The sequence below is a fragment of the Erythranthe guttata genome, chromosome 11, assembly GCF_056151865.1.
Source record: "Erythranthe guttata isolate IM_541 chromosome 11, IM_541, whole genome shotgun sequence".
Classification (NCBI taxonomy): Eukaryota; Viridiplantae; Streptophyta; class Magnoliopsida; order Lamiales; family Phrymaceae; genus Erythranthe; species Erythranthe guttata.
In genome coordinates, this window is record NC_142543.1 from 19,376,243 (window position 1) to 19,399,956 (window position 23,714).

Sequence of the window (23,714 nt, forward strand, 5' to 3'; positions counted from 1 at the left end):
ATAAAATCAACTATATGGATTTGATAATCGATGGAATGAAGGAAATACTTAATTAGCTATGCATCAATCAAAGCATATATAATTCTGAATTTGGGAACAACTACAACACACAACCAAATGAAGGAACGAAAAGGTAGGGCCAAAATTCTTCATCATATGTAATGACACTATTAATATCATGGTATGATTCAAGAATGACGAACAAATAAGAACCAGATCGGGGTTTCAACAACGAAAACATAAATGTACTTGTTATTGTGTACTATAGCTCAAATAAGATTTTTCTAAATGATTTTATAATTATGTATGACCTTCGGTAGAACACTAGGTTTCTATATTTGTTCGATAAAATTTAGAACTAGTGAATTGCAGAGAAGGGAAACGAAAACATGCTATTAAATCCTAATTTTCTACAATATATAATTAGGTTTCTATGTTTCATAGCATAATACTACATGATTTCCCTTTTTCTTTTCGAATTTTAGGTTATCTGAAAGTTTGAATTGAAGACTCTTACAAAAATTTTGAGAAAAGGTCATATACCCCAAATCAAACAAAGATTTTCAACTATAGATTGTAGAATTTAGTGATGTGTTGTGAGTTATGGTATTTCAAAGCCCTAAACCATTTAAAAATGCCCCATTTGACAGTTTCGAACAAAAAACAAGCTTCCAATAATTTTATGGGCGAATAGCAAAAAGACCCATCACATGAGACTTAAATACACATTGGTCCACAAAAAAAAAACAGTCTCTCAAATAAATCCATTCACATGTCTTTAGTCTAAAATACCCTCCATAATATAATTCTTATCAATTTCATCCATTATGCTCTAACTTCCTTAATATTACACATTGACCCACGATTTAAACAAATATATCACATTAACCCCCAAAATAATATTTTTTTGAAAATATATTTTTTTTTCAGAAAATATTTTTTTTTCATTGACCGCCGGAGACCGCCGGTCTCCGGTGTTGACTTTTTTTTTTCTTTCTGAAATTTTTTTCCGGCGGGTCAACCATCGTTGACCGCCGGTCTCCGGCGTTGACCTTTTTTTTTCGATTTTGTTTTTCTTAGAAAAATATTTTAATTAATATTGCTATATTGGCTACTAAATTACTTTCTCAGATACTAATATTACTGTTTGGGACAATAATATTATGACTATTATTTTTCCGAACAGTAATATTATTAATATTACTGTCTAAGAGAATTAAATTACTGTTAGAGACAGTAATTAAGCACCCAAGACAGTAATATTAATTAAAATAAATTTTTTGTAACAGAAAATTTCAAAAGATAAAAGTCAATTAATAGTTAAATTACTGTCTCCGACGGTAAATAACTGCTGAAGATTGTAATTTAGCAGTCAAAACAGTAATATTAATTAAATTTTTTTTTTAAGAATAAAAATTAAATTACAGTCTCCGACAGTTAAATAACTGCTGGAGACAGTAATTTATCAACGAATACAGTAATATTAATTAAAATATTTAAAAAACAAAAACAATTAACAGTTAAATTACCGTCTTCGACAGTTAAATAACTGCTGGAGACAGTAATTTAGCAGCCAAGACAGTAATATCAATTTGAAATATTTTTGAAGAAAAAAAAAAGTCAATTAACAGTTAAATTACTGTCTCAGACAGTTAAATTACTGTTAGAGACAGTAATTTAGTAGCCACGACAATAATATTATTTAAAATAATTATTTTAAGGAAAAAAAATTTATATATATATATATATATATATATATATATATATATATATAAGTCAACGCTGAAGACCCGACGGTCAACGGCGGTTCACCTACTGGAAAAAAAATTCAAAAAAAAAAAAAAAAAGTCAGCGCCGAAGATCGGCGGTCTCCGGTGTGTGGCGGGTCAAAATTGAAATTAGGGTTAAAATTGGTTGATTGATGAAATTGAGATAAATTGGAATTTAAATCATGAAATTGGAGTTGAATTGAGTTTCAATGAATTGGGGGTAATTTTAGTATATATAAAAAGATTTTCCTGATTTGCAAATAAGTTTGAATGGGCTGGATTTATTTGAAAGACAAAAAAATTGAATGTCCATCTTTTAATTAAGTGCTCTTGTCATGAGCCTATTTACCATTTACCCTAATTTTATACAACGAGGGTTTCCCCTAAAATTAAAACGTAAATTAAATGAGGGTTGTTATATATGCATGATAAAAATATATCACCAAACCACCGATTCTCAACAAAACCACATTCGTCCGGCCACATTAGGTGTCAAAGCTTCTTGTATTTTTTCTTCTATTTTTACCTCAGTGTTATGATTTCTTCAATAAACTAGCTTTTGTTCTTCTGATTTAGGGTTTATTTGATTTTCTTTTTCCCACTTGTACTTTGTTTATGAACAGATCTGTTTTAGTTCAACGTTACCCAATAGAAACGAGTTATCTTTTTGCTATTAGTTTGTTTCAGTTACATCATCTTTTGAAAATTTTCATCGCCATAACTTTCGAATATTTGTATGTTTTTAATGTTTTGTTCTTGGTTTGATGAATTTACTTGTTGTGTTGTGTTTTGTAGATGTCTCAACAACTTAATGATGAAGATCTTCATGGTCTCTCGGAGCCTTCTCAAAACCTTGATGATGATGATCAAGATCAAGACTCGGGAAAAAATTGGTATTCCGTAGCCCATTAGATCGATCCATATTTGATGTTCATATAAAACAAAATGTGTAAATTTCTAAATTAAAGACTTTTAAGAATGTGTTATGGTAAAGTGTATTTTTTTCGACTTTGAATGCAAATTTTAAGAATCTAGTTGAAATAGAATTTGTGCTTTTTAGAAAAATTCTAAATTGAAGTAGCATTCTTAACTTTGCACTTTAAAAAAAAATTCAGGTATTACAAGCAAACTTCTACTGGAATGCAGCGGGTTTCTCGGTTTACTGATGAAGAACTTGATGCACGTAAACGTAAAATTAAAGCTGGAATCATAGAAGAAATGAAGATCGACGCACTACTACATCAACTTAATGATGATGATGACGGTGATCAATACTCGGGGAAAAATTGGTATTCCGTAGTCCATTATATGATCCATATAAAGCAAAAATGTGTTAATTTCTAAATTAAAGTCTATTAAGAATGTGTTGTGGTAAAGCGTAATTTTTCTTAACTTTGCAATTAATTTTTTTTTTCAGGCAAACTTCTGTCGGAAAGAAGTATGGGTTTACTGATGAAGACCTTGATGCTCGTAACCGTAAAATTAAAGCTGAACACATGAAAATAATGCAAATTGAATTGGAGAAACAGTTGCGTCCGATGCTGCATGAATTTATTTCGACCCTGTTCTCATCACACCCAACATTATTTGGTCGTCCGTCATCTCATTCATTTTCCGTTGCAGACTCCAATTCTGCATCAACTATTTCGATTGTTGGTTCATCTGCTGCCATTAATGCCGATGGTATTACTCGTGTTCTAGAAGATGATGGTGCAACGAGCGCGCCACCTAAGAGGGCCCGCGTTGATCTCGACGACGCTTCTCCATCCAACTCCAGTTCGTAGAAATTAAACTTGGTGCCCAATTGATGTTTTAGACTTTCAAATGCTTTTTATGACAGATTTTTCTTTTTCTTTTTTCGTGAGTTTTGCTTCGGTAACTTGAGTTTGTTACGTTTTGATAACATGTTATGCAATGACTGATTTCATGTTCAGGTACAAATTTTTAATTTCATATGGTTGGTTGCGTGTTCCTTCTCATTTTCATTGATTATTATTGTTGGTATTTAATTTGTAGATTTTCGCCAATAGGATTTGGGAAGAATCGCATCTTTCGCAGAGTTTTTCGATCAAATCTTGGAATTTTTAAGTTACTGTTTAATATTTATAAGAGTGACTAGAATTTTCATTTGAAGATTTTCACAGCTTTTCGGTGGAGAAAATGATTTTTTCGAAAATTTCAACACTTGGTTTGATATTGTTTTAATTCATGTATTCTTTCTTTAATTTTATTTTTGAAGCCTAATCTAACTAGTGTAATTTAAGATGTAGGGAATAAAAAATTAAGAAGAATTTTTTTTTGGCAATCTGGTCTGTAGTATGGACAAATTAAATAGAATGAGAATATGAAGAAAGATAACTTTTTATTGAATCTTTTTTTATTTAAGATCATTTTATTCTTCCTTTTATTTGGATCTTATGTTGATGAAATGATAAGTAGGGGTAAAAGGGATCTTTACTTGATGCCCTTTTCCTTTTTCCACAAAATAACGAATTTATGTATTATACGAGAATTATAATTTCGATCTAAATATTTAAACACAGTCACACCAAAAAATGAGCTTATTCGAAAAAAACGTTAAGAGAAAAAAAAAAAAAAGAAAATTAGGGTTGATAAGCTTTTTCGAAGATTTTTTTTTCTTTTAAAATAATTACAAAGATGCCATCTTAAGGGAATAACAAAGAAGTGGGAAGAATAAGTGAAGAAAAAAAGTTAGCTTTTTGTAAAGAAAACATCCTCCTCTCATTTCTTCACACACAAATTGTTCCCTGCAATATAGTGACCCTTGATTCCCCCATCTCTTTTGAATTATTACAATAATAGTATTTATTACATACCGAATTATTTATTTATTGATAAAAATATTAAAAATCAATTCCGATTTATTTATTGAGAATTATCGATTGGATTTTCTCACGAGATTCAAGAATATTATCTTGATGATTAATCTTATATTAAGAATCGAACGATGATATCGAAATGTTTGTGACAACGCCCGTCTTTCGTTTTTGAACAATTTTAGTATCATATCTAATACAAAGAACCGAACAAAATTCCATCCATGTAATCGAGCAAGGTCTTATTAGGATATATATTACTACTAATTATTACAAATAATAATATCCCAACAAAAACAATTATTAATATATGTGATCCATATAAATCAAGTAAATTACAGCCACCCCTCATTCAGTAGATAAATTTAACATCGTAAGAATTGACGTAAAAAAAATACATAATTCACGCAGGTGATTGTAATTACTCAAACATAAAGATTTTTTTTTCACAATTTGACTTTACGGGTGTTCGTAATTTGTCCGTAAAAAGAAATATAATCGATCAAGAAATTCCAATCAAGTGATCAACTAATCATAGGAACATTACACAACATGGGCCAATATTCTTTGCAGCCCAAAAGAATAATATGTAGCCCATATTGGTTACTTTATTTTTATATTTAAAGATTCGATTTAATTTCAATTTAAATTTAAATGAATTTTTTTTCATCTTCTTCTTCATCATCATCATCTATATAAAGACTCCATTTGTGCTATCATTTTTCTGCATCAAGCCCTCAGTTTTCTCTCTCTAACTTTCTCTCTCTAAACTGGTCTGTATTCAACAATGGCTCCAAGTGCGAGCAAAGTTGGGTCAATAGCCCTCGACAAACACTCAAACTTCACCGTCAACGACCAAGTCTTCCTCTCCGAAGTCCCGGCCAACATCTCCGCCACCGCCGCCGCCGCTTCGGGATGCTTCGTCGGGTTCGACACCGAAGAGGCCAGCAGCCACCACGTGATCCCCATCGGGAAGCTCAAGAACATCAAGTTCATGTCGATCTTCCGTTTCAAGGTGTGGTGGACCACCCACTGGGTCGGGTCAAACGGGTCGGACCTCGAGCGGGAAACCCAAATCGTGATCCTTGACAAATCCGACGACGGCGGCAAACGCCCCTACGTCCTCCTCCTCCCGCTCATCGACGGCCAGTTCCGGGGCTCCCTCCAACCCGGATCCGACGACAACATCGACATCTGCCTCGAGAGCGGGTCGACCAAAGTAACCGGATCCTCATTCCGGGCGGCGCTGTACATGCACGCCGGCGACGACCCGTTCACCCTGGTCAAAGACGCCATTAGGGTTGCCAGGGCCCACCTCGGAACCTTCAAGCTTCTCGAGGAGAAAACCCCGCCGGGGATCGTCGACAAGTTCGGGTGGTGCACGTGGGATGCATTCTACCTTACGGTGCACCCTCACGGCGTGTACGAGGGTGTCCAGGGTCTGGTCGACGGCGGCTGCCCGCCGGGGCTTGTCCTCATCGACGACGGGTGGCAGTCCATCTGCCATGACGAGGATCCGATAACATATGAGGGAATGAACCGGACGTCAGCCGGCGAGCAGATGCCGTGCCGGCTGATCCGGTTCCAGGAGAACTACAAATTCAGGGACTACGAGAGCCCGAATAAGTCCGACCCGGCTAAGAAAACGGGTATGGGTGCGTTCGTGAGGGATTTGAAGGACAACTTCAAGAGCGTGGACTATGTTTACGTGTGGCATGCGCTGTGCGGATACTGGGGTGGACTGAGGCCCGGTGTGCCGGGGTTACCGGAGGCGACGGTGATTGCGCCGAAGCTTACGCCTGGATTGGAAACGACCATGGAAGATTTGGCGGTTGATAAGATTGTGAATAATGGGATCGGGCTTGTGCCGCCGGAGCAGGCGGAGGCGATGTATGAAGGGCTGCACTCTCACCTGGAGTCTGTTGGTATCGACGGAGTCAAAGTTGACGTCATTCACGTAAGTTTTGGGTGGTTACGCGCGTATATTATGATAACATTGATAAATATGCATGGACTATACTAAAAATAACATAGCAAATACTAAAATACTTTTATTATTAATTATTTTTTAAATAATTAATTAAGAGTGATGAGGAGCAAAATTGACAGAAATATAATTAAATTGAAACTTTAAAATGATAAATAATTTGGGAAACAAAAATATTCAAAAAGACATACGATACGGGACAGATGGAGTACAATTTACAACGATGGATATGGTTGTTTAATAATTAGAAATTAAATTACCAAATTACAGTTTAATTATGGAAAATTACGGTTTTCATTCCTCAATTTTGCATTAATATTACATTTGATCCCCTATGTTCTCAAAAAATACATTTGGTCTCCATGTTCCAATAATTTAATAGTATTGGTCATTTTCGTCAGTTTACCGGTAGTCCGCCAGTTAAGGAAATGATCGGCACACACTTGATTTCGTTAGTTTTAACCGAAAATTGACAAAATGGACTAAAAATGTTGAATTTTTGACACATGAAAGACCAAATATGAAATTGGTACAAACTCGAGTGATGAAACTTTGTATTTTTCCCATAGCAATATTTTGACTCACTCTAATAAATTATTTTGTAAAGTTGCTGGAAATGCTATGCGAGGATTATGGAGGAAGAGTGGATCTAGCAAAAGCGTACTACAAAGCATTGACAACTTCAGTGAATAAGCATTTCAAAGGGAATGGTGTTATTGCCAGCATGGAGCACTGCAACGACTTCATGTTCCTCGGCACCGAGGCTATTACCCTTGGCCGTGTCGGTACGATTTACACTTTTTTCCCACTTTTCTTCGGAACGAAATTTCGAAATATTTATTATTTTTCCAAAAAGTACTAATTTCAAACATCAAATGTTACTATACTAATGAGAAAATTTGTGGCCCGATAATGAATTACAGGGGATGATTTTTGGTGCACAGATCCATCGGGCGATCCGAACGGCACGTTCTGGCTGCAGGGCTGCCACATGGTGCACTGCGCCTACAACAGCTTGTGGATGGGCAACTTCATCCACCCTGACTGGGACATGTTCCAGTCGACGCACCCTTGCGCCGAGTTCCACGCGGCCTCGCGCGCCATCTCTGGTGGGCCCATCTACGTTAGTGACTCGGTGGGCAAGCACAACTTCCCGCTGCTCAAGAGCCTCGTCTTGCCCGACGGCTCCATCTTGAGGTGCGACTACTATGCGTTACCGACCCGCGGTTGCCTCTTCGAGGATCCACTCCATGATGGCAAGACTATGTTGAAGATATGGAACCTCAACAAGGTGAACATATTGAATTTGAATTTTTTTTCCCTCTATTTTTTTATGAAATTCGGAAATTTTGAAATTTCGAAAACCGAATTGAAAACAGAATTGTTGCGAAATTGAATTTTTTTTTTTAATCGGAATCGACTGAATTCAAAAATTCTATTTTTTTTGGTTCATTATATAGAATTTTATGAAACTAAATTTGGATCAGAAATTGGAAATCTGATATAATTTGAATAAATTGACGAATATTTTTCGAGAAATGATATCGTACAAGATTAATTTTTACTTTTAATTTCGTTGCACATTTCTGAAGTAAAAAAATCCTGAATTCTCCACTGACGTAGTTCCATATATATATATTCGGATATTATTAGTTCACCGGAGTGGTGGGTGCATTCAACTGCCAAGGCGGAGGGTGGTGCCGCGAGACAAGGCGCAACAAGTGCGCCTCCGAATACTCCCACGCCGTCTCCTCCGTGGCGGGCCCGAGCGACATCGAGTGGAAGCACGGCAACAAGCCGGTACTCGTCCAAGGTGTCAAACTATTCGCCATGTACATGTTCCGCGAAAAGAAGCTAATCATCTCCAAGCCCTCGGGAACAATTGACATTACGCTCGAGCCCTTCAACTTCGAGCTAATTACGGTTTCGCCCATCACTGTTCTGGCCCACAACTCGGTCCAGTTCGCTCCGATCGGGCTAGTGAACATGCTCAACACGGGTGGGGCGATCCAGTCGTTGGCGTATAAGGCGAGCACTGTAAGAATTGGAGTGAAGGGAACTGGAGAGATGAGGGTTTATGCCTCGGACAAGCCTTTGGCATGCAAAGTCAATGGGAAGAGTGTTGAATTTGGGTACGAGGGTAGCATGGTCATTACACAAGTGCCGTGGCCAGAGTCTTCTGAGGATTCTATGGTTGAATATTTGTTTTGATATAAACAAATTTTATAAAATTTAAATTTAAAACTATGTGTGCTATAAATCTGGGGATTTACCTTCATTTTTCCCCATGATGATAAATTGGGATGTACTTTTATTTGAATCAAGAAATGTATCTCCGAGTAATAAACAATAATAAATAAGTTCTTTTTTCCCTAATTTTGGGTTGTCTCTGTTTTTAATAATAACATAAGTTATGTGTTTGATCATGTGTACACTTTTTTCAATATGCCCAAAATTTTCAATAATATAATATTTTTGCTTTCTACTCATTTGGACCAAATAATATATTATCAACTAACATGTTGAGTTGTCCCGTTGAGCTGATTAGCTGGTGTGGTGTACGTCTCTCGTATATTCTGCAAACTATTGTACGAGGTTCACGCTTATTTGATTTATATCAAACTTCATGAGTTATATTTGAGATCAATGTATGTAATGACTAATAAATTAAGATCTCTTGAAATTTAAATTTCGGTTATCTAAAATTAATATACAATGTTTGGTTATTTTCACACTTGATCGATAAATTTCGTGGAATCGATTGCTTTAGTTTGCATTTGGATTTATGAAAAGAATATGAGAAAGGATTTCAAGTGACACTATGTAATGTACAGTTAAACCTCTATAAATTAATATTGTCGGGAATAGTAAAATTTTATTAACTTAGCGAAATATTAAATTATCGAGCTAATACTTTAATAGGTTTTTACTGAGTTGGGACCAGAAAAAAATTATTATTTAGTGGAAGTTCTACTGTATTATGTATAAATAAAATCCTCAAAACAATTCAAAATATAGCTACCGATAAGAATTATAAATAAAATATTTATTAATAAATTAATTCCCTTAATTAAAATTCAATAAATGTATTACATAAATTCAAACCTTCCCATTACGGTTTTGCAACAAATAATATAGAATATGGCCCAAAAAATGAGTAGTCTCAGCAAGCCCAAACAATAAGTATCAAATAAATAAAAATAAATAATAAAATGAAATGAATAAGAAAAGGGGGCAAAAGAAAAGACAAAATTCCACATAAACCCTAACCTAATCAGAGCAGCAAAATACAGCAATTTCCCGGACAATTTGTATTCCGATTCTTCTGAAATCGCTGCATAGTTCTCTTGATTCCAATTTTCCCGCCACTTATTCTCTACCCAATCGCCGGCGTAGATGACGACTCTATCGGAGCTCAACGACGACGTCGTTCGTAGCATGTCAGTCGGTGCTGTCTTCTCAGATTTCGTCAGTTCTTCTCTTTATTCACCTGTTTCTTTTAATTGTTGATTTTTAAACTTTTCTTTTTTTTGGTGCATGTTTCGAGGTTTTGTGCTGTCAGTAAAAACAGCTGCTATCGGCATAATTTGATTTTTCCTGTAATTGCATGTATTGGGTTGATGAGAAAAAAATAATTTAATGCATTAATTATAACTCTGTAATGAAGAAATTTTGCATGCATTTTCAGGGAGGGAAAATTAATTCGATCGATTTCCATCGGACTGCTGATTTGTTAGTGACGTCGTGTGACGACGATTCAGTCCGATTCTATGACATTTCGAGTGCTAAGTAAGACATTTTCATTTTATTTATTTATTTTTTATTTTATTACTTTTATTTTTTGTGTTGATGGATTTTTGTTGATTCAGATTGCTGAAAACGACTTATCATAAGAAACATGGGGCTGATCGGATATGCTTTACGCACCACCCGAGCTCGGTTATATGCTCTTCAAAACACAATTTGGATAACCATGAAGGTGATTTGCTTTAGGTACATATTGATGGTCGTATTTAATTGTATGACAATCTGATTCTGATATGTTTTTTCTTGATTTATTGCCAGAATCTTTGAGGTATCTGTCTGTGTACGACAATAGGTGCCTTCGATACTTTAAGGGGCACAAAGAGAGGTAAGGTTGCATGACTTAATTAGATGTTGTTGGAACTATTGCACTTCTCTTTTGCGGTGACTTAGAATATATAAGTGAAATTTAATGATTTATTAGCCTCTATTAACCTAGCTTCACAAGAATGCACTTTTGGTTAAAAATTGTAAACGAAGTCCCGTTTTGATGGGAGTAATGTGGTAATACAGGATGTGGCATAATGGAGTGGATTCGGGATTTCTGGTGATTCGCCTTTACCTTGTCTTGGGAATTCACCTTGCTATTTGTTCTTTTTATCGTTGAATAAAAGTGTTGCTAGAAAAATGAACTTAAATAAGTGGAAGAAATGGAAATGCAGAGTAGGATCCTCTGCTTTTCTGTTATTAATTCATAGAATAGCTAAACGGAATGATTTGAGTTCAAAGAGTGTGATCACTTGAGAAGCATATATTTCATATATTGGAAGAAAGTAAAAAGTTTTTGATATTATTACCGAGCAGAATTTGATCTTGGAAGAGACACATCCATGCATTGAACTACAGAACTTAAGGGCGTAAAATTAGAGTTTCGTCTATTCAATGTGCTTGGTCGGTGTGTCGAGTTTTAGGTTGAGCTTATGAAAATAATATTCTTCTTGGTGATACTGGTTATTCTACTGAAATCTTATGTGTTAATAATTGCAGGGTAGTGTCTCTGTGCATGTCTCCAGTTAATGATGGCTTCATGTCTGGTTCTTTGGATCACAGTGTGCGCATGTGGGATCTTCGTGTGAATGCCTGTCAGGTTGGTTAATCCCATTCTTACTTTGCATTGGTTTAGTAAGAATGCTATTAAATTGAATGGAAAATCTGTTTATTTTCATATGTTGATTTTTCATTGATGAAATAAATGACTATGGCCAACATGTTTAAAGTGATTTCAAGAATTGACTGGACTATCTATCATTTTATATGTTGGTTTTGCGTTGATTGAGTAAATGACTTTGGCCAACATGTTTATGTCGATTTCAAGAAAATCCACTTTCTCGTATACATGTTAGATTTTGAAATTTCTAAACTAAGGGAATATGTTATGGTTGTTGGAATTGTGGGAAAACGAAAGATTGTTTTGCTTCAAACGAACATATCTGATGTGTGCTCACTAATGTAGCTTTCAGGGAATTTTACATCTACGAGGTAGACCTACTGTTGCTTACGATCAACAAGGACTGGTCTTTGCAGTCGCAATGGAAGGAGGTGCCATCAAATTATTCGATTCCAGATCATTTGACAAGGTACGTAGTTTAGAGTTTAGTAGGTCATTTAAGTTACAATCTTATATATTATTTTCCTATATAATTCATTTTTCGATTTTCCAGGGTCCGTTCGACACTTTTCTAGTTGGTGGTGATACAGCTGAGGTGTGTGATATTAAATTCAGTAATGACGGTAAATCGATGCTCTTGACAACAACAAACAACCATGTTTATCTCCTTGATGCTTATCATGGAGAAAAGGTCAGTTATATCTTGGAATTACTTTTTTTAATCGCGTCTTCGTTGCATCAAATGTTGTGAATAATTATTTGTGAATACGTTGTTGTGCTGAAGTCTTGAAATGGTTTAAATTTTTGGGTGTTTCAGAAGTGTGGATTTAGCATGGATACGTCACTAAATGCAACCATAGAGGCGACTTTCACCCCCGATGGCAAATATGTGCTCTCTGGTACAAGCATCTATGACAGATTTGCGTTTCTTTTAATATATGCAATCAATCTCTTTTTATCGGCAATGAACAATTTTTTAGATGATAAAATTGTAAATTACAAACAAAATTCAAGCACCTACGTAAACTAAACAAGTGCTAAAATCACCACCAAATTTAGGAAAGACTCGTCCACCCTTTTTAGCTACCGAACTAGACGTAATAGAAGGTAAGGCACGAGCAAAAGTCTTTAAATCTTCTGGATAATAATCCGGATCATCAAATTGGTCATTCTCGAAATTAATCTTCTTCGTAATTGGAGTCACTATGGTTTACTATGCAATTGGTATTTGGATTTTCGTATTAATTATCGCTGCATTTTTTTAAAAATAATTTTCTTCCCCAAGATTCCTGTGGATGTCTGTCGGTTTCGGTATTGTCTGATTCTTCTATTAAAGCTGTTCTGTACCATTATATTTTTTCTGTCTTACTGAAATTGGTGTTTAACCTAATTCCAGGTTCAGGGGATGAAAATATTGTCTGATTCTTCTATTAAAGCTGTTCTGTAACATTATTTTTTTTTCCGTCTTACCGAAATTGGTGTTTAACCTAATTCCAGGTTCAGGGGATGGAAATATACATGCATGGAACATCAGTGATGAACCAAATAAGGTAATTTAGCAACTGCAAAACACTATAGAAATGCAGCCAATAAAATAATCTATAGTAAAATGAGGTTTTAATTCAGTTTAATTTTTTTTCCACGTCAACAAAATTGATTTGCTGACGTGGACAGATTGCGTCGTTGGATAGCTACATAGGAGTTACGTCGTGCCTGAAATGGGCTCCTCGCAGAGTTATGTTTGCTGCCGCTTCCTCTTCCGTCCTCACCTTCTGGATTCCTAACGACGCTCCACCGACAATTTAAATTATAAACGTAAAAATACTACTTTTTTTTTTTTTTGGTTTTCTTTCGAATTCCTAATCATGATATATTGATATCTACTCTGTTCTCCCCTTTACCCTTCTCTCTCTCTCTCTCTCTCTCTCTCTCTTGAAAGAAATGATAGCTGAAACAAATTGAATCGAGACGATAGGCGTGGTGGAGATTGAAATCAAACCAATCTGCACGATTCACGGTTATAGAAGCTTGTTCGAACTCGGTTTGTTAATCCAACGAACCAAATTTGAACACAACTCCTCAAACTCGAGTGGGAAAAATGATAAAGTACGAAACATTAATCTGTTTGTGTTCGTGTTGATTATCAGTTGAACTGGACTTCTACACATGGTTATTAACACTATTAACACTGGGTGGATTTGAATCGTCACATAATCACACATACCCATATCTGTGTGCTTGCTTAGTGTAAATAGTTATTTAATCAAATTTACGGCTCAAATTCCCCTTATATAAATGACCTAATATAAGTGTAAATAGTTATTTAATCAAATTTACGGCTCAAATTCACCTTAATTCACCTTATATATATATATATATATGACCTAGTTATTTGGTGTTGCATCTAACCTAACCACCTGTTCGGTACACAACTCAGTTTCACATCCTAATTAAAAAAATATTCTAATAAATCAGATAATAGATTAATAAAGTAAATAAAATAAAATTAGTTTACATGAAATGTCAGTATTAGAGTACTAAACTAGTATTAGAGAATTAAACTAGAGCAATTTATTTGAAGTATTGTGGAAAGCTATTAGATTAATTAAGTATCAAATAGAGATACATAATTATCTAATTATTTATAACATATCACACTAGCTTCTGCAACAAGCTTGTGATAATTATTGATACCATATCATATTTAATTATTTATTCTTAGTACTGTAAAACTGAAATCAGAAGCAAATACACACAACTAAATCTGGAAAAATTCACATAATACACCTTCAAACACAAACAAAATAAAAAACACTTAACAAAAGTAGATTACAAATAAAAACATAATCATCATCATTATTATTATTATTATTTTCGATTATTTCTGATCAGTTGCATGCGTAATAGCTTCTTCAAGTACGACCGCCGGCTTCTCTTCCCTGTGCTCCGCCGCCGCCTTCCTGAGCTTTCGACTTAATCGCTTCACCGGTCTGCTTCGTCTTATCTCCGACCATCTCTCCGACCTGCTTCGTCTTCTCCCCAACCTGAACAATCCCCTCCTGCAACCTCCGCCTCGCATACTCCGCCGGCTCCATCCCGGTCGCCTGCCGGAACGAGTTGAACAGCCACGAGAACGACGAGAGCCCGGTCAGCCCGAAGGCGCCGGAGGTCAAGAATCCGGTGACCGCTCCGACGAGCAGGATGGCCGCCGGAACGAGAACGGGGCTGCAGATGAGGAAGACGGGGGTGGCGAGTGCGAGGCCGATTAGGGTTCCGGCGAGGGTGAGTCCGGCGAGGCCGAGGAGGGAGCCGCCGATGGGGAGGAGGGTTACAATGGCGAGTATCTGGCCGGTGGAGGGGCCTTTGTGAGGGAGCATGCTTTTCATCCCGCCTTCGTAGCGGTGCTGCGGCTGAGTGTGGGGGTGGATTTGGATCTGGTGCGCCTGTGGACGGTCGCCGCCGCGGTCAGCCATGATGATATGTAGAGAGAGAGAGAGAGAGAGAGAGTTCTTCTAGAGAGAGAAAGTGATTGAGTGAGTGGGAAATGAATGAAAATAGAGATATAATGAAAGAAGGTATAAAAAGAGAGAGGAATAGTGCTACGTGTTGGTTTGCATGTGTGACGTTTTGAGATGAGTGCTTGCATGATATACATGTTGCATTTTTTTCACCTGCCACTATTCTTTTTTTTTTCTTTTTTATTATTATTTATTATTATTATTAGTTTTTTTAATTGGATACAAATTTTTATATTGAAAGTTAGCCCAATTTTTATAAATTGGACTGCTTGAGCTAAATTTCTGGGTCAGCTCAACTCTAATAATGGGCCGAAACCACGGTCAATGTGGCCGATTTTCAATTGGAATTTTGGAAAATTGGTTGAAAAATTAGAAATTTTCGGATTGGAATCTGCGGATTGAAAAAACTCAATTTAAAGTCACCTAAAATTTTAACTGTATAACACTAATTAATAATATGAAGAGTGTAATTTTCGGAGTGAGATGATAATTTTTAATTATTTTTAAAATTAAAGTCGGATTGAAAATCAGAATCTCATATTTATTTTGATTCCGATTCATTAAATTTCGGGAAGAAAGAAAAACGAATCCGGGATGCCAAATATTGTTCCAATTTCACGAAAGTATACTTATATTGAAATCAAACGATGAATAAATGTATTATCAAAATAAACAAAATTAGAGGACACCACGGGCGCAATGAGTTATGCATAATTCAAAATGTATTAATTCATCTTCGAACGTAATTTTGACCATTTTATAGTCCAGTTTTTGCAAATTTCAAAAGACGAAGGTTATAGTTCTTTGAATTAGCTTTCTGATCTAACTTTCACCAGCTAGATTAGATGTATGGTGACAAAATTATGCATGAATGAGTTATATTTTAAATTTCATGCAAAACTTTGAATTTATGGGCAATGTTTAGTGATACGTGTATATCTTTCTTTCCAGACATTCAATCTTGATGATTCAAGATGAATTAGAAATCTAACTCAAAGAACTTTAAATTTTGATGTTTTAAATTTTACAAATTCGAACTACGAAATGATCAAAATCACGTTAATTAGAAGCCAAAACCGTATTATTATAACTAAATAACATATCACATCCCAAAAGATAAACGTGGCAAAATATAGAATAGAAAAGAAAAGAAAAGAAAAAAAGGGAAAGATAATTTATTGTCTCACTCCAATAGTGAAATTTGCTGGTTGAAACTGTGTTAAAATGGCTTTTTAAGCACATCAAATCAATCAATCACCATTGATTTGGGCCTACTTAGTGAATGGGGGTACTTTTGGACGGTTAAGATGGCCCATCCCCGGAGACTGATTGATGAGACTTATTGTTTGTAATTGCTTGGATTTAAATCTTTAATTAAGAGTAGTGAGATCTTCATAATTCTCTTGGATTTTTTTTTTAAAATTAATATTATATTTTGTATAGAAAGAATCTACTTTCAACTCATAATCGAATATTATTATTTTTTTGGTTGGGAAGGAAACTGTAAATCATATAGGTCATTAGGTAAACCTACACTCTCGTATAATAGTTTGCAAATCATGCGAGAGATATAAATCATGGATGACAAGCTCGGCCTAGCGACCGTCAGCAAAGAATTTATACTTAAGTCAATTGACACATGCTCATTTGCTCCAACCGATTGATTTTGGTAAGAAGTTTTCTAGTTGAATTTGTTGTTGGCCTCAAGAAATTGTATGAAGTATAAAATCAAGAATTTCTCCTAGTACATTATCTCCAATAAGAAAATTGTGAAATGAAAGATTGTCCTTTACTTTTTACCTTAATGTGAAGAAATAGTCAAAAACATGATGTTACCCTTATAAATAAATATATATACATTTGTATAATATTTTTTGGAAGATTAGAAATAAAGATAGTAGTAGTATAAGTAATTAGCAGGAATTGAAGCAAGTTCTGTAGGTTTCAATGTTGGTTCACATGTGATATAAAATCTTCATTGGATTTTCTTACTGTTTTAGACAGAGACATTCATATATGAAAGGAGGTGCTACTTCTCTCTAGAAATTTGAAAAATCCAGCCTTCCTTCAAAATCTCTCTCTCTCTCTCTCTCTCTCTCTCTCTCTCTCTCTCTCTCTCTCTCTCTCCATTGACATACACACGCTCTTGCGATGTATGAGATGTTGTATCTGGTGTAACACACCGAACATAGGGGCGAATGTAAACCATTTTATAAGCATATATCCACCGAGTGCATGGTTTTGAACGAATTTTGCTCTTACTTTCGATTATTGTACGAGAACGGGATTTTCCTAGTACGAATGATCTACTAATCAACCATACGGCACGAGGAGTTAATATATATATATGATATACACACGAGTTAATTCATTGTATTCGCCATTTGGTATCTCTCTATTATACAGAATTTTGTTAAAAAGTCCTCATTTTATTAACAATAGTACAAATCCCCCGCTAATGGAATTTTTGTTACCGCATAGTCCTCCAAATGGACCAAATGAAGAGGTTTTGGGGATACATTTCTAAAACAATTGTATTACATTGGAAGGTTTTGCTAATACTAAATAAAAGAGGATTTTTTAACAATTAATGAATATTCCCCCACATTTTACATTTCAAATCTTATTCCATCATCCTTAATTATCAATCGCACGTGCACGGAACATTCATGTACACGTGACAAAAGAATAGATACAACAGCACACACAATATATCAGATATTAATTAGCTGTAATTGGCATCTTCTCCACCCGGATTAGAATACGGCAAAGAGAACCCGGAATAATTCGGGTCGGATCCACCCCCATAACCCGCCACCCGCCCATGATTATTATTATTATTAATTGTGGTAAAACGCATTAAATCAGCATTAGTGGCGTCTAATTCCTTCTGGAGCTGAGCGACTTGGCTCTGGAGAAGGGAAATGGCTCCAACGCAGCCGTAGACAGGGTCCTTGAGCCGAGCCTCGGCTTCGTAAGCCAGGGAGTTAACGGCGTCCTCTCTCTGATGAGGCATGATGTCATTCAGCAGTTTGCTGACGTTACTGGCACCGAATATTCTGTGAACGTTGGAGAATTTGGTGGGGTCCTCTGGCGGAAAATACGGGGCGAAGATGCACAGTGTCGGCTGGCATTTTCTCCTCAGGAATTTACACGCTGCGCACGGAGGGTTTGAGTAGCTACTTGACGAAGAAGAAGAAGAAGAAGCCATATATATATATATAATATATTCCACCTGCAAATTAAATTATTTAATTTCATCAATTTAATTATTATGTGGAATTATTAAATCAATCTATATTTATAAGCACAATTACACGTATAATAATATGTTGTGATTGAGGATGAAACAAGAAACATATATACCAACATGCATATATCTATATATATGTGCTATATATATATCAAGGAAAATAAATTATTTAATTTTAGAAAAAGTTTAAATATTTTCTTGATCTTTTGAGTTATTGGAAAATCATAAATTGTTATTGAATTAGGAATTTGGGTTGAAGACGTAATTAATTAAACAAAATTACCATAAGGAAATTAATTAATTATGAGGTTTTTGACGTGTATTATATATGTATTAAATCTTCATCGATGTAAGTCCTGAATTCGTGTACTCAAAATTAAATTCAAAAAACAAAAGCCTTACAATTTGTTGACAAAATTCACAGCCACATAAATTTTTTTTTTTTTTTTTGAACATATACACACACACAGAATAATCAGTATATAAATAATAACTATGGATGGATGGATCTATGTATATATACATATGAAATTAAAGTAGAAAGGAATCAAGAATATTCTTACCTCCTGTTGTAGATCTATCAAATTAATTTGCAAATATGATGATCCGATCCAATCAAGATCAACATCGAAGTCCGACGATATTCAGAAGAAAAAAGAAGATCAATCAACAAGGGTTTTCTATAAAAAAAAAAACAGAAAAAAAGGGGAAAATAATGGTAGTAATTTATAATCTGGATTTTAATAGGCTTTGATAATCAATTAAAGACAATTCGCCCATGATTGTTTTAAGGTTGATCCAGCTAATTATCAGCAGCCATGAAAATAAATGTGCAAGTTTTTTGAGTTGAAGAAAATGCTGAAAGAGTAAAGAGAAAATGAAAACCCTAGCTAGATGCAATATTATTGAGACAGGAGACAAATAGTTAACCTCCAATATTTATATATCTTAAAGGTGAAGCATATGATTAGAGAGAGAGAGAGAGAGAGAGAGAGAGAGAGAGAGAGTGAATATAATGGTGCAACTAGCTAAAGCCTCTGCCATTATTTATATATAGATATTATAAAATTATTAACCTGTCTCAATTTACTCATGTTCGAATACGATTCCATTGTCAGCAGTCGTTGGGTGGAACTTGTTGTCAACCTGCTATGAACGGAAATTTTGCCGAGGCGAGTTGTCTCTGTCCTTAAGACGAAATTTCCCCGCAACGGTGCTAACGGATTAAATGGAAATTGTCTCCCAAGATACAACGGCAAAACTTGGAATAGGAGCACTCCAAATCCCAAGTACAACGAACTGTACTTTGTGTAGAACTTTTCGAGAGAATCTGTAAAGGGAAGGCTGAATATGCAGTAGGCTTTTATTTGGATTGAAGTGAGGAATTCTGGGAATGTTAGGGTCTATTTATAAGGTTTGAAAAGTAGTGTCCTTTGGGGCAAAAAGGTACTTTTTGTTTGAATGGTTGCACCATTTCGAATGGAGCCAATTGGGAGTAATAGTTGCACCATTTCGGGTTGAGCCTGAATGGTTTGCATTGGTTCGGCCGCACCAATTCAGACCAGTCAGATCAATCGAGATGGGCTTCGACTGAATGGGTTAAAGCCCATGACCTAATGTTTTTGGCCCAAAAAATTAATGTAGTGATTTGGGCCCGAGCCCAAATCCAAATCCGATCCATACATCCATACGTACGTACGTACGAGCGAGCCGAGCCGGCCGGTCGGTCGGACGGCGGCGGCGGCGCGCGCGCGCGTGTGTGGGCACGATTTGAAACATATAACATATAGGCCTTTCTCCCAAACAAAGTTGAATGCCCAAAGGGCGTGACCCTTTGTCCCCATATTTTGATATAAATACAGCTCAGTACTTCTCTACTTTTCCAATGTGGGATAACTTAAAATCCCACTTTCCTTATATTTTTTTTGGACTAGTAATTTTTCATTCACCACAAAATTGGTTCTAATCCAAAATTCATTTATGTATTAGACCGTACACTAATATTGATAAAAATTGTTCATGACTCAATTTTTTAACCAATTTTCCCAACAATCCCCCACATGAATGAAAACGAGGGCGTCGATTCTCTCTAGAGTTCCCACGAATAGTATTGCATCGGGATAGGTAGCATATAGCTTTGAACCTTCCGTAGTGGAGTTACATCGGATTTACTAGGCTGAGTAGTGAACGCGATGTCTTGAACTGTCAGTCGTTCGTGTAAACCAAGACAATGCAACCCACACAATACTATTCTCACATTTCCTTAGTTCTCATGATTGTGTCCGTTTTGGCCATGGACAGACATCTTGGATTCATAAGTGTTTGTCAAGTTTTGAAGCGGCCCTCACTTCATACACTTACATAGGTGATCTCCTATTAAAGGTATCCTGCCAATACCTCACCTTTTGTTATAAGGTTTTGGAATCATTAAAAGCGTTAGCTTATCCTTTACCCTTTCTGCAGGTAGCACTATTATCTTTCGCGGGAATGAGTTAGGAATGAGTTCCTTAGTGCTCAACTGAACTTTCTTAGCTTAGTTGTCCCTTTTGAACCAGTTCTTGGGATCTCCAGTCAGCATGGTTGGGTTACCACCAAGATTGTTCTTAATTTATGGGTTTTAATCCCATTCCCCTAGATAGGCATTGTAGTTGATCTCTTGGTAAACCTTTAGTCAACGGATCCGCTAAGTTGTCTTTAGACTTTACATAGTCTATAGAAATTATTCCATTTGAGATCAATTGCCTTATGGTATTATGTCGGCGACGAATGTGTCTAGACTTACCATTATACATGCTGCTTTGTGCCCTTCCAATTGCTGATTGACTATCGCAATGAATCAGTATTGCCGGCACTGGTTTATTCCAACACGGAATATCTTCTAGGAAATTACGAAGCCATTCCGCTTCTTCTCCAGTTTTATCTAAAGCTATGAACTCCGATTCCATTGTGGATCGAGCTATACATGTTTGCTTTGTAGATTTCCATGACACAGCAGCTCCACCTATAGTGAAAACATATCCACTTGTGGATTTAGAATCTTTGGTATCGGATATCCAATTCGCATCACTGTATCCTTCTAGTACAGATGGATATCTTGTAAAATGCAAACCAAATTCTAGAGTGTGTTTTAAATATCTAAGTACTCTAGTTAGTGCATTCCAATGGTCATTTCCGGGATTGCTTGTAAATCTACTTAATTTACTAACCGAATGAGCAATATCCGGACGAGTGCAGTTCATGACGTACATTAGACTGCCTATGATTTGAGAATATTTCAATTGATCCACTGGTTCTCCACGATTTTTGGCTAAGTGAATTTTCAAATCGATTGGGGTCGTAGCAGGTGGACTATCAAACATTTTAAATTTTTGTAGTACTTTCTCAATATAATGCGATTGAGTAAGAACCAGTCCATTGTCATTTTTGATGATTTTTACTCCCAAAATTACATCGGCTAGACCCATATCTTTCATGTCAAAATGTGTTGATAACATTTTCTTAGTTTTCACGATTATCTCGTGATTACTACCCATAATTAACATGTCATCCACGTAGAGACATATAATCACAAATTCATTTGGTGTGTTTTTAATGTATACACATTTATCACACTCGTTTATTTTAAACCCATTTGATAGTATTGTTCTATCAAATTTTTCATGCCATTGCTTGGGAGCTTGTTTTAGTCCATAAAGTGACTTCACAAGTTTACATACTTTGGACTCTTGTCCATGAGCAACAAACCCTTCGGGTTGTTCCATGTATATTTCTTCTTCTAATTCACCATTTAAAAATGCTGTCTTTACGTCCATTTGGTGAACTTCTAGATTGTGCAAAGCAGCAATTGCTAGAAGTACTCTAATTGATGTGATTCTCGTTACGGGCGAATAGGTATCAAAGAAATCTAGACCTTCCTTTTGTCTAAATCCTTTGACTACTAACCTTGCCTTGTATTTATCAATCGAGCCATCGGCTTTATACTTTCTTTTGAGAATCCATTTGCATCCCAACGGTTTATTTCCCGGGGGTAAATCAACCAATACCCACGTATGATTTTGCATAATCGAATCAATTTCACTATTGATTGCTTCTTTCCAAAGCGGCGCTTCGGGAGTGGATAAGGCCTCTTTTATGGTCCTTGGATCATTTTCCAAAGTATATGTTAGGAATTCCGGTCCAAAGGACTTAGCAATTTTTGCCCTAGTACTTCGTCTAGGTTCTTCATCACTTTGAAACCCATCATTAGCAGTTTCATATGTTCTTTTGTGAGACCCCGTTGCTGATTTTTCTTTATAGGGAAATCTATCCTCAAAAAATTCAACATTTCTTGATTCAATGATAGTGCCTTCATTCATATCAAGAACATTAGACTTGTGTATTAAACATCGATATGCACTACTGTTGTTTGCGTAGCCAATAAAGATACAATCAACAGTTTTAGGCCCAATTTTTATTTGTTTTGGTTTGGGTACTTGTACCTTAACCAAACACCCCCACACTTTTAAATATTTATAGGACGGCTTGTGACCTTTCCATAATTCATAAGGGGTTTCTTTCTTTTCTCGGTGCGGAATCTTATTAAGAATATGATTTGCCGAGAGGAGTGCTTCCCCCCACAAATTCTGAGGTGAACCCGAATTTATCAACATTGCATTCATCATTTCTTTAAGAGTCCGATTTTTGCGTTCAGCAACACCATTTGATTGGGGAGAGTAAGGTGCCGTAGTTTGATGAATAATGCCGGTTTGAGAGCAAAATTCATCAAATGGAGCACCATATTCTCCACCTCTATCACTACGAATCATTTTGATTTTCCTTCCGAGTTGATTTTCCACTTCAACTTTATAGCTTTTAAAAGCTTCCAAGGCCTCGTCTTTGCTTCTTAGCAAAAACACATAACAATATTTAGTGCAATCGTCAATAAACGTAATAAAGTATTTCTTTCCTCCTCTAGTTTGCACAAATTTTAAATCACAAATATCACTGTGAATTAAATCTAGAGGTTCCGTTGTTCTTTCAACAGAATTAAATGACGATTTAGTCATTTTTGCTTCTACACAAGTTTCACATTTTCCTTTTTGATAATCGAATTTAAGATGAGGTAGTAGTTCTAAGTCTACTAACTTTTTGAGTGTTTTAAAATTCACATGTCCTAGTCTAACATGCCATAATTTAGAACACTCTATCAAGTACATAGAAGTAGTAATTTTATTATCATCAAGCTTGTGAACAAGCGTCATTACATTCATCTTAACAAGGCCGTTATCAACATAGCCTTTCCCTATAAAACAACCATTCTTGGTGAGAATTAATTTCTCAGCCTCAAGAACTAACTTAAAACCAGCTTTAGTGAGCAATGTTCCGGAAATTAAATTTTTACGGATATCCGGAACGTGCATTACATTAACCAAAGTGAGCTCCTTCCCGGAGGTGAGCTT

General features: G+C 35.8%; 4 protein-coding genes and 1 pseudogene across 8 annotated transcripts; 3 read left to right on the forward strand and 2 right to left on the reverse strand.

The window, feature by feature from the left end:
• Nucleotides 1-2,141: 2,141 nt before the first annotated feature.
• On the forward strand, nucleotides 2,142-3,724 carry LOC148767176 (uncharacterized). 2 transcript variants are annotated; one of them, XM_088825316.1, is made up of 4 exons: nucleotides 2,142-2,258; nucleotides 2,565-2,662; nucleotides 2,885-3,058; nucleotides 3,187-3,724. In XM_088825316.1, exons 2-4 carry the CDS (start codon nucleotides 2,565-2,567, stop codon nucleotides 3,551-3,553), a joined length of 639 nt encoding a protein of 212 aa, XP_088681442.1. In that variant the 5' UTR covers nucleotides 2,142-2,258; the 3' UTR covers nucleotides 3,554-3,724. The 2 variants fall into 2 exon arrangements, with proteins under 2 accessions (XP_088681442.1, XP_088681441.1); XM_088825315.1 differs by having other exon boundaries at nucleotides 2,192-2,273.
• A 1,416-nt stretch (nucleotides 3,725-5,140) lies between these two features.
• Nucleotides 5,141-8,966, forward strand: LOC105961004 (galactinol--sucrose galactosyltransferase). The gene is made up of 4 exons (XM_012985234.2): nucleotides 5,141-6,563; nucleotides 7,201-7,378; nucleotides 7,517-7,884; nucleotides 8,247-8,966. The coding sequence occupies exons 1-4, from the start codon at nucleotides 5,394-5,396 to the stop codon at nucleotides 8,802-8,804; spliced, it is 2,274 nt and encodes a 757-aa protein (XP_012840688.2). The 5' UTR covers nucleotides 5,141-5,393; the 3' UTR covers nucleotides 8,805-8,966.
• An 833-nt stretch (nucleotides 8,967-9,799) lies between these two features.
• On the forward strand, nucleotides 9,800-13,648 carry LOC105961005 (Transducin/WD40 repeat-like superfamily protein). 3 transcript variants are annotated; one of them, XM_088825462.1, is made up of 11 exons: nucleotides 9,800-10,061; nucleotides 10,282-10,382; nucleotides 10,463-10,572; nucleotides 10,659-10,725; nucleotides 11,385-11,484; nucleotides 11,858-11,974; nucleotides 12,059-12,196; nucleotides 12,323-12,404; nucleotides 13,003-13,055; nucleotides 13,180-13,320; nucleotides 13,481-13,648. In XM_088825462.1, exons 1-10 carry the CDS (start codon nucleotides 9,990-9,992, stop codon nucleotides 13,309-13,311), a joined length of 972 nt encoding a protein of 323 aa, XP_088681588.1. In that variant the 5' UTR covers nucleotides 9,800-9,989; the 3' UTR covers nucleotides 13,312-13,320; nucleotides 13,481-13,648. The 3 variants fall into 3 exon arrangements, with proteins under 3 accessions (XP_088681588.1, XP_012840689.2, XP_012840690.2); XM_012985236.2 differs by having other exon boundaries at nucleotides 9,819-10,061; nucleotides 13,445-13,648; XM_012985235.2 differs by lacking the exon at nucleotides 13,481-13,648 and having other exon boundaries at nucleotides 9,813-10,061; nucleotides 13,180-13,405.
• Nucleotides 13,649-14,255: 607 nt separating this feature from the next.
• LOC105960871 (oleosin H1-like) lies at nucleotides 14,256-15,044 on the reverse strand. The gene has a single exon (XM_012985083.2). It carries the CDS (start codon nucleotides 14,976-14,978, stop codon nucleotides 14,418-14,420), a length of 561 nt encoding a protein of 186 aa, XP_012840537.2. The 5' UTR covers nucleotides 14,979-15,044; the 3' UTR covers nucleotides 14,256-14,417.
• Nucleotides 15,045-17,513: 2,469 nt separating this feature from the next.
• LOC105960872 (LOB domain-containing protein 25 pseudogene) lies at nucleotides 17,514-18,971 on the reverse strand (annotated as a pseudogene). Its single transcript, XR_016034346.1, has 2 exons — nucleotides 18,840-18,971; nucleotides 17,514-18,258 (listed from the first exon to the last, which is right to left on the reverse strand). The product of XR_016034346.1 is annotated as an LOB domain-containing protein 25 pseudogene (transcript).
• Between the last annotated feature and the right edge of the window lie 4,743 nt (nucleotides 18,972-23,714).